This window comes from Polistes dominula, unplaced genomic scaffold (assembly GCF_049000335.1).
Source record: "Polistes dominula isolate Pdom_NZ unplaced genomic scaffold, Pdom_raw_medaka contig_6, whole genome shotgun sequence".
NCBI lineage: Eukaryota > Metazoa > Arthropoda > Insecta > Hymenoptera > Vespidae > Polistes > Polistes dominula.
The window spans coordinates 141,170-151,164 of record NW_028301069.1 but is presented as its reverse complement, the minus strand read 5'-3'; the positions used below and the strand labels follow the sequence as shown (position 1 = coordinate 151,164).

Sequence of the window (9,995 nt, the reverse complement as noted above, 5' to 3'; positions counted from 1 at the left end):
TTAGTAACCTATTACCCTGTTGTGGTTAGGATATATCTCTAGTATTGCACTAGTAGAAAATTCATCATTTGATTAAGCGTTTCTCATTTTGAAACCATTAACTATACTTTTGAAGTCTCTTATTGTTATTAGGCGACTATACAGTCCTTTTGTAGTATACTTGTAGGACAAATTACTCTATAGAAAATCAATTCAAATAATCACTATTTCAATTATTAATTCAAGGTATTCGTTCACTAATTCACTTATTAATTCAAGGTAGTAATCAAAATAAGAAAAAATGGAAGTATTGTACTCCAATCAGAAAAGGTTGCAAAATCAAATTGCAAATGCCTTTTCCAATTTTAAAAAATTAGGCCAGTCTAAAATGCTAGCTGGTCATGGTAGGGCAAGATTACAGCAAATGAATGAAAGATTTGAACAGTTCAAGAGAAATCACAATGACATATTAGAATTAAAGGATATATCTGTTAATCACGATTACTTTGAACATGACCTCTTCGATAATGTAGAAGAGAATTATTATAATAATTTAGGTGAGTTTAATGAGTTTTTAACCCCTTTAAATACATCTGTCGGTGAAAGCCACCAAAACCAATCTTTTAATAGTGATAATTCTGTTAATTTTCAAAGTTTACCTACAATAGAAATACCCACCTTCTCTGGCAAATATGAAGAGTGGTCTAACTTTAGAGATATATTCAAGGCTATTATTCATAGTAAGGCTGACTTATTACCAGTGTTAAAACATCAATATCTAAGATCTCATCTGACAGATGAAGCGTCTGATCTCATAAAAAACATTCCTTTAGCTGGGGAAAGTTACCCACAAGCATGGAATACTATTCTAGATTACTATGATAATAAGCGTAGGTTGGTCACTGAATATGTTAAAACAATTGTCACTGCTGGGCAAATGAGTAACAGTTCTTCTTCATCTTTGAAAAAACTTATGAAAGAAACAATTGGCCCCCTCGATACCTTAAGAAATATGGGGAGAGATGGGTATACAGATGTTGTCATAGGGTTAATAACTAGTAAATTTGAATTTTACACAGCTAGAGAATGGCAAAGGTATTTAGGCTGTTCCACTGAAGCTCCTAGTATGGATCAATTGAGAAGTTTTCTTTCCTCTCAAGGTTATTACGTTAGAATCCTTTACGCAAAAGCCACCTATTAACAATAAGAATGTAAAGGAAACTATTTCGAAATCAACAAAAGAAACTAATGTCAAATCAGCCCACCAAACTAATGTAAAACCCGGTATTTCTTGTACATACTGCAAAGAGGAGTCATTTTATCTCTAAATGTCCGGATTTTTTAAGATTAGGTTGGACTAGTAAAACGGAATTTGTAGGGAAAGCCAAGCTTTGTATTAATTGTCTCGGGAATCATCCAAGCAAGATCTGTAAATCTAAATACACTTGCTTCAACTGTAAAAAGATGCACCATACTGTTATGCATAGGGATAAGGATCTTACAAGGACTTCCAATAAGGAGTCTGAATGCATTTCGTCTGAAGTAAAGCAACCAATTGATAACACAAGTTTAAATGTTTATACTACTCAGATCAATAGTAGTCACTCAGTTTTGTTAGCTACAGCTAGGGTTTTAGCTTATACCAAGTCTGGTAAGCCAATAATAGTTCGTGCATTGATAGACCCTTGTTCTCAAACATCATTAATTTCAAGATCCTTAACTCAAATGCTTCAATTAAAACAGAATAAGGTCTGTATCAAACTTACTGGTGTAGGTGAAAAGATTATGTCGGAAGTGACTAGTGCTGTTGACCTTACTTTAAAGCCTTACTTTAAATCAGATTTTTCGTTAAAAATTAATGCACTGATGGTAAATAAAATCTCAGCTTATCGTCCACCTGATCATTGTCATTACATTTGCAACAATACATTGAATAATCTTCAACTAGCTGATCCAGAGTTTTACAAATCTGATCAAATCGACTTATTGTTAGGTTCTTCGGCCCATGCCTTGATAATACAAGATCAAGTGCTTAAGTTAGGCATAAATATGCCTATCGCTTCAAAATCCTCTTTAGGGTGGTTATTATCTGGGCCTGTCAGCTCAAATAACGATAATAACAAGACAGGTACTGTAACAAGTCTTCATGTTACTGAAGTAGTACCACTTACCGAATTAGTGAAACAGTTTTGGGAAGTAGAGGAAATTCCAAAGCCTTCAGAATACTTAACTAATGAGGAAAAGGAGTGTGAAAAGATCTTTTTAAAGACACTCATCTTATTACAGACTCTGGCAGATTCAGTGTTAAATTACCTTTTAAAGCTTCAACTGATTCACTACATGCTGAGTCGCAGAAAAGCTATCAATTAGCTAAAAATATGTTACTTAGAATGGAGACTCGTTTCAATTCAAATGTAAAATTGAAATCTCCTTATAGCTCATTTATGAAAGAGTACCGTGACCTCAATCATATGAGTCTAGTTAGTTCAGATATCTTCAGTGCCCCGTTGGTACTTACCACATCATGGGGTTATAAAGGAAGCCAGTACTACCACAAAGCTTCGGGTAGTCTTTAATGGCTCAGCCACTGTTGGCAAAAACACATCTCTCAACGCTGTTTTACATGCAGGACAGAATCTGCTGCCCAACATTTTCGATTTAATTTTAAAATGGAGAAACTATAGATTCGTCTTTATTGCTGATATTCAAAAGATGTTCCGACAAATTTTAATTCAGCCTTCAGATAGACCATATCAATCAATACTTTGGCGGGAAAATCCTCAAGATGACTTCAGTATTTATGAACTAAATACTGTCACCTATGGCCTAGTTAGTGCCCCTTTCTTAGCATCTAGAACTCTGAAGCAATTGGCTGAAAATTATAAATCAAAATTTCCTTTAGGTGCCTCTGTTTTAGAGAATGAAGTCTATATGGATGATTTCATCTCAGGAGGACACTCTTGTAAGGAAGCTAAGCAGAAAATAGACCAGTTAATAGATATCACTCAAAGAGGTTGTTTTGAACTTCGTAAATGGACAAGTAACTGCTCTGAGTTACTTGAAAAAATCCCTTTAGACTATAAAAACGAAGAACAACTCACTCTTTTAACCTCGGAAACTTACACCTCCATTTTAGGTTTAGTGTGGAAGCCTAATACTGATTCATTCTGTTTCAAGATTGAGACTGCACCACAAAATATTAAGTGGACCAAACGATCTATGTTGTCTCAACTTGCGAAGTTTTTCGATCCATTAGGTTGACTATCCCCTACAATCATTAAGGCAAAAATTCTGATGCAAGCCACTTGGCTTTTGAAAATTTCGTGGGACGACCCATTACCATCAAAAATAGCCGATGATTGGATTAGGTGGTTAGATGGGACGAAATTATTAGAAAAAAATATAATATTTCTCGTTGGAATCATTTTAGTCCTGACATTGAACAGCTTGAACTTCACGGTTTTGCTGATGCTTCCAAGGAAGCTTATGCTGCAGTTCTATACTTGCGCATAGTTGTTAAAAACCAAGTCCACACTCAATTGTTAACTTCAAAAACAAAAGTGGCACCAATCAAGATACTCAGTATCCCTCGCTTAGAACTGTGTGCTGCTAGTCTTCTAGCAAAGCTAGTTCAGCATTACACATCTTTAACCGCTAGTGACAAATTGGAGACTCATTTGTGGACTGATTCAAAGATAGTACTACATTGGCTCAATGACTTGCCTTCAAAGTGGCCAACATTTATTGCTAATAGGTGTTCCCATATTCTAACATCAGTTCCTGAAGCCTCATGGCATCATATATCTTCTAAGGATAATCCAGCTGACATTGCGTCACGTGGAATTTATCCATCTCAGTTATTAGAGTCTAGTCTTTGGTTTAATGGACCCAATATAATTAAACAAAATACTTGTAAATATCCTACTCTTAGTATAGATTTAATGGAGAAGTCGCTTGAGGATCTTCAACCCTCAGTTATTCATACTACTCAAGCTGAACCAGTTAAAGCTTCTTAGGAACTATATTATCGGTATTCTGATTGGAATAAACTGCTAAAAGTTACAGCTTACTGCATTCGCTTTGCTGTCAAACTTATGCAAAAATCACAAAGGTTGCAACCAGGTTATGTTATCAATAACCTTCAATTCTTTGACTTTACAGATACCATCAATGCTAATCATAAGCATTTAACAATGAGTGAGATAAACAATGCCAGAAATTACTGGATTTTTACTCATCAAAACCTGCATTTTGAAAATGAGATAAAGGCTCTCAAGAAATCAGAATCTGTTAGTAGAAACAGCAATCTAGTTAAACTCAACCCCTTCTTGAAAAATGATATTCTTAGAGTTGGCGGAAGAATAGGCCAAGCTGAACTGATCGATGATTCTAAACATCCTTTGATACTCTGTCCCAATGATCACTTGACTAATATCATTGTCAGGTATTACCATAATTTATTATTACATGCTGGTGTTCAATTAACACTTTCAGCACTTAGACAACACTATTGGATTATGAGAGGCCGACAGGTTGTTAGAAGTATAACACATAAGTGTTTAAGATGTAGGAGGTATGCAGCAGTTCCTCAGCATCAGTTAATGGGCGACTTACCATCAGTTCGTGTTCAAATTGAACCTGCATTCACAAAGACAGGTGTGGATTTAGCAGGTCCATTTTCTATCCGCTTATCCAAAAGTAGAGGAAAGGGTACGCAAAAGGGTTATGTTGTAGTTTTTACCTGTATGGTAACAAAAGCAGTTCATCTGGAAGTCGCAGAAGATTATTCTGCTTCTGCTTTTATTGCTGCATTTCAACGGTTTGACGCACGTCGAGGGCCATGTACCGACCTTTATAGTGATCAAGGCACTAATTTTATTGGCGCTGATACTGAGTTTAAACTTAAGCTGAAGGAGTTTCTTGCCTCTGACAGCCTCCATAACAAATTACTAAACTTGAGTGTAAATTGGCACTTTAACCCCCCAGCTGCTCCTCATTTTGGAGGACTCTGGGAGGCAGGGGTAAAGTCCTTGAAATATCACTTAAAAAGAGTGATTAAAGATCAGATTCTAACCTTCATCGAAATGTCAACCTTACGTTGTCAGATAGAAGCGTGCCTCAATTCGCGCCCACTGGTACCTTTATCAGATGATCCTTCTGACCTTCTAGTACTGACACCCTCTCATTTCATAAAAATGAAACCCTCTCGTATTATAGCTGAGATTTCTGTTAGTAAAGACTCTCTCTCTCCTCTTAGAAGGTGGAAGTTTATAACTTTTAGCTTACAACATTTTTGGAAACAATGGTCTTCTGAATATTTAAATTCCTTACAATCTCGTTACAAATGGGCTTTAAGGACTAGATCTATGCAAGAAGGTGATCTTGTACTTATTAGAAATCAAAACTATCCTCCTGGCCATTGGCCATTAGGTCGCATCATAAAAGTATGGACTGGTACAGATGGACTTGTGCGAGTTGTGAGAGTGAAAACGGCAACTTCAGAATTAGATAGACCAATTACAAAGTTAGTATTGCTTTTGCATAATGATGATTTAATTAATAATTTTGATGATGCGTTGAAACGTGAGTCTAATATTAATATTAAGTAAAAATTTAGTAAACCGATTATTGTAAAATGTTTACCTAAGAAAAGGGAAATCGTCATATGTCAAAATTAAATAATCTTTCAGTTTTTTTTTGTCAATTTAATAAGTTAATTTTCCTTATTTTATTTGTAATGATAGCACTTAAAAAATTGATGATGATTTAAGTTCAAACATATCATATTTAATGATACTGTTTTCTTTTTTTTTTTTTCTCTTCGTTTTCTAGCTAATGTAAGATGACACATTAGAATTCTGACTTTTCATTTTGTTTTTCATGGATGCACCCGACGCTCCGCTGATGCATCAACCGGGGAAGTATGTTCAGGATTGACATATATTGTTAAGCAGACCCCCTTTTTTGGGCTTTGTAACAAGTGTGAGTGTGTCTGTAGTGGTATTGTCACTACAGTGCGTTCGTTAGTCAGGTGTGTCTGTGTTGCGTCATCCGCGGTATTGTCGCGGACTACTTGGTGCGTGTAATGTATGTATTAATGCGCGAATCTTGGGCTAGCGTGTTCATCGCGCTATGTGCGTCGCGCCGTCAGTCGCCTCTTGTATTGCCGATCTACTAGACGTACTACCGAACGTCATTAACTCAGCAGTCGCCTCTTGTATTGCCGAGCTATTAGACGTACTATCCAACATTTTGTGGTCCTTCGAACCGGACTTCACTTTCTATTCTAATTTTTACATTTTCTCAGCCCTAAATACTATACAAATAATAATAATAATTTTAGCCATTTTTATTCTAAAAAAAATAGAAATATTTTAATGTAAAATTTATCTTTTGTTAAATATAATGAAAATTGTTACTCGTATTATTATTAACAAAAATGAAGAAAATCAAAATTTAGGAACACTATTATCATTATATTTGGATTCGGATTTGAGATACCGAAGCGAGTAGACGTGTCACGCGCGAGTTAGAACGCGAGTGTAAACAAATCGTGATTGTAAAAATGGTTCAGGGTATAAATTTAAAGTTCCACTGTAATATTTAACTGCTATCTTGTAAGTGATTAAATAACGCATTCAAACTGCTTTTGCAGTTTGAAATGCAAGAACAATCCAACAACATGGCTTCTGACAACAGGGGTCAATTATATAAAACTGCACTACAAAAAAATACAGCATCATACGCCAATGTTACCTCTCAATACACCAGTCCAAAGAAAGAACAAGCAATAATACTTGACTCAATCGAAGGTTTTTCTAATGATGATTATATTGATGGTTTAGAGAATATTATAAATCCTCTGGAAATACGCTACATTTCTAAAATATCTGGCGCTCGTGTATGTATATTTTTATCCAGTGAAGCTTTAGTTGATACTCTTATAAATAAAACTGTGCAAGTTAAAAACATGAAATTAAAAGTAAGACCGTTAATTGAAAAAAAAAAGAGTAGTAATATCTAACGTTAATCCGGTCATTCCGAATTCAGTGTTACTCGAAGAACTTAAACATGCAGGCATCAATCCAGTATCAAACATACATAGCTTAAGAGCAGGATTAATAAAACCAGGCAGGGCACACATTCTTTCGTTTAGACGACAATGTTACATAAGAGAAGAAGAAGAAAGTTTATTACCAGAATCGCTTAAAATCAGCTTTGACAACGTTACGTATTGGATTTTCTTAAGCACAGATACAACACATTGTTTTCTTTGTAAACAAAGCGGCCATATAGCTAAGACGTGTAATAAATACAGTGAAGACGTAAGTTTGAATACGAATAACAAAAACGATACGTCAACAGCAGATAACTTAACGGACGCTTTGAAACCAAATAAACTTGTAAACACATTGAAAAGGCCACCTTCTTCTACTGTTTCAGAAGTAACTACAGAAAATCAAATATTGTATGACACAGCTAAAAAACTCTTAGAGAAACCTTCTGAGGAATGGTGCTTACCTAAGCCTAAGTCCAAAAAAACAAAAATAGTTCATGATAATTCGAATGACTCTCAGTCAGATATGTCAGATGTGGAAAGTAATATAAATCATCAAAAGGCACTTTTACTAGCAAAATTAGCACTGGAAAATTCAAAAGAAAAATGTATTATTCCCTTTACAGAATTTGAAGAATTTTTCGCTGCTTCATATGGCGTTCATGACGTTATAGACTTAGCTAAAAAGTACACTGAAAACTCAAGACGCTTAGCTGATATGATTGATAAAATTTATCCTCACGTTATACATCGAAATGCTAAATCAAGGCTTAGTAGAATTAAAAAAAAACTCTTAAGAATGTAAGTGCTGCCTTATACAATTTTAATACTTATTAAAATGGCTAAGTCGTGTGATAAAAATTTAAAAATACTATACTGGAACTGTCACTCTATTTCTGAAAAAAAAAGAAGAAGTACGTCACTCGTGTCGAAACATGGCTCACCAAAAACATCGAATTTCCTGGATTTAGAACATTCCAAAAAAATAGGCTTCATTCAAGAGGAGGAGGTATACTAATTTTAGTACGCAAAAACCTTGTATGCTATGAAATTAAAAATTTAAGAGTGCCGGACATAAGTGTTGAATTAATGGGAATATGTATTCAAAATGTTAAACCTGCCATTGATATATTTGCGTGTTATAGAGCAACAGGTGGAATCTTATCTGAGTCACAGTGGGATACGGTTATTAATAATATAGATAATACTAAATTTACTCTCTTCGCGGGAGATTTTAATTCCCACCATACAATCTGGAATTGTCTAAAAAATGATTCTAATGGTGAAAATTTACTAGAAAGTATTAATAAATCTAATCTTTTATTACACAATACAGATACTATAACATACATTCGCGAACCAATTAACTATACATCCAATTTAGACCTCATTTTTTCTAGTATTAATCTAGCTGATAGATTACATGTACAGGTCAAAGATGAAACTTGTGGCTCCGATCACTTTCCTGTTAATATAGACGTAAATATTCAAAAATCGGTTTATAATAAAAAAAGTTTCAGACTTAAATCTATGAAAACTAATTGGACCCTATTTCTAGAAGTATTGGAATTAAATTATGTAAAGTTATTTACTGTAGAGTATGAAAGCTCTAATGCAAGCTCAAAATATTCAATTCTCACTGATTTAATAGTTAATGCACTTCAAACAAGCACTCCAGAGAAAAAACTTGTCAATAATAATATACACAGAAATCCTGTTTCTTGGTGGGATCCAGAGTGTGAAAAAGCCTTAAGACTCAGAAAAGCTTCTTTTTAAAAAATGGCGGTTTTCCAAAAGTATGAATGATCTTATAGATTATAAAAAAAACTGTGCTATTGTCAGGGTTTCTCAAAAAGAAACCCTTCAGGTTTATTCAAAATAAAACGTAGAGAAAATTATAAAAAATTTGCAGAAAAAATCAATTTACATGTAGAGGAGTTTTAAGTGTAGCAGAGGTAGACAAAAACTAGTATTTAGTCCTTTCTGTAGATCTTATTTTAATAAAAAGAAAAAATCTATTCAGACTAAAAGAAAAGATTCGGTGGGCCATAAAACCATAAACAAACCTTGAGGGTTATTAGGATATTGGTGTAATAAAAAACCATGTGTGCAGTGTGCAAAGCAACCCTTTGAAGAATTTCCGATACCTGTGTAAACATATACGATGCCATAAAAAGGGTAACATTCCGATGTGCTAGATTAAGTTTCTGTATGCATAGTTCCCATTACCGAAAACCATAGGCTGTACCTGTCTGTGGACTATGGGGTGGATCCTTAGGCTATTGGTCAGTAAGATTTGTAAGCTTCTACCCTCTCAAAAAGGGGTGTAGGTGATTTCTGATATAAAAGATATGGCAAGAAATAAGAAAGGAGCAGTCTCAGATGTAGAAGTAATGTAGTCTAGGTGGTAGAGGGAAAGCAGTCTCAGTTGTAGAAGTAGAACAGTCGTTGTTAGATATCAGTTGTAAGAGTCGCAGTTGTAACAGTTGTAAAAGTCGTAAGAATTCAGTCGCTCATCTAAGTTGTAACCGTAAGATTGTGAAACTAATATTGTACCTTTTCTAATACCTGTTTTAAATAAATCTTATTAGTAGGATTAAACTAGGTGTATGTTCACCTCGCACCTCTCACCCTAAATAAATTATCCCTACATACATACTAGTCAAAGCTACGTTTGGAATACTTGTAAAATAATGAAAAATAAATACACAAGAATAAGGCCTTGTCACACAATAGAAAACCATCAAACCGATAATAGTTTATTAGGCACAGCCTTAAATAAAATTAGTCCATCTTGGTGCCATACTGATCCTAATTTTTTACCAGATTGTGAAAAGAATGAAATGCTTAGTAAATCATTTAATTTCTCAGAATTTAATATTGCCTTAGATAGTAGAAACATACATTCTAGTCCGGGTATGGATGGAATAGACTACGAAGTGCTAAAAAAACTACCTCT

At 34.5% G+C, this 9,995-nt stretch overlaps 4 protein-coding genes across 4 annotated transcripts; all 4 read left to right on the top strand.

Annotated features, from left to right (window-relative positions):
* Positions 1 to 280: 280 nt before the first annotated feature.
* On the top strand, positions 281 to 2,349 carry LOC149031340 (uncharacterized). The gene is made up of 2 exons (XM_089176280.1): positions 281 to 1,139; positions 1,331 to 2,349. Exons 1-2 carry the CDS (start codon positions 281 to 283, stop codon positions 2,347 to 2,349), a joined length of 1,878 nt encoding a protein of 625 aa, XP_089032406.1.
* A 342-nt stretch (positions 2,350 to 2,691) lies between these two features.
* Positions 2,692 to 3,240, top strand: LOC149031339 (uncharacterized). Its single transcript, XM_089176279.1, has one exon. The coding sequence runs from the start codon at positions 2,692 to 2,694 to the stop codon at positions 3,238 to 3,240; it is 549 nt and encodes a 182-aa protein (XP_089032405.1).
* Positions 3,241 to 3,273: 33 nt separating this feature from the next.
* On the top strand, positions 3,274 to 3,995 carry LOC149031338 (uncharacterized). The gene is made up of 2 exons (XM_089176278.1): positions 3,274 to 3,350; positions 3,410 to 3,995. Exons 1-2 carry the CDS (start codon positions 3,274 to 3,276, stop codon positions 3,993 to 3,995), a joined length of 663 nt encoding a protein of 220 aa, XP_089032404.1.
* A 78-nt stretch (positions 3,996 to 4,073) lies between these two features.
* LOC149031337 (uncharacterized) lies at positions 4,074 to 5,588 on the top strand. Its single transcript, XM_089176277.1, has one exon. The coding sequence runs from the start codon at positions 4,074 to 4,076 to the stop codon at positions 5,586 to 5,588; it is 1,515 nt and encodes a 504-aa protein (XP_089032403.1).
* The last annotated feature ends 4,407 nt before the right edge of the window (positions 5,589 to 9,995 follow it).

Coding starts and splice junctions, on each gene's coding strand:
- LOC149031337 (XM_089176277.1), top strand. CDS start 4,074: ATGCAAAAATCACAAAGGTTGCAACCAGGTTATGTTATCAATAACCTT.
- LOC149031338 (XM_089176278.1), top strand. CDS start 3,274: ATGCAAGCCACTTGGCTTTTGAAAATTTCGTGGGACGACCCATTACCA. Junction 3,351..3,409: donor GCCGATGATTGGATTAGGTG/GTTAGATGGGAC, acceptor GAATCATTTTAG/TCCTGACATTGAACAGCTTG.
- LOC149031339 (XM_089176279.1), top strand. CDS start 2,692: ATGTTCCGACAAATTTTAATTCAGCCTTCAGATAGACCATATCAATCA.
- LOC149031340 (XM_089176280.1), top strand. CDS start 281: ATGGAAGTATTGTACTCCAATCAGAAAAGGTTGCAAAATCAAATTGCA. Junction 1,140..1,330: donor AAGTTTTCTTTCCTCTCAAG/GTTATTACGTTA, acceptor TTTTAAGATTAG/GTTGGACTAGTAAAACGGAA.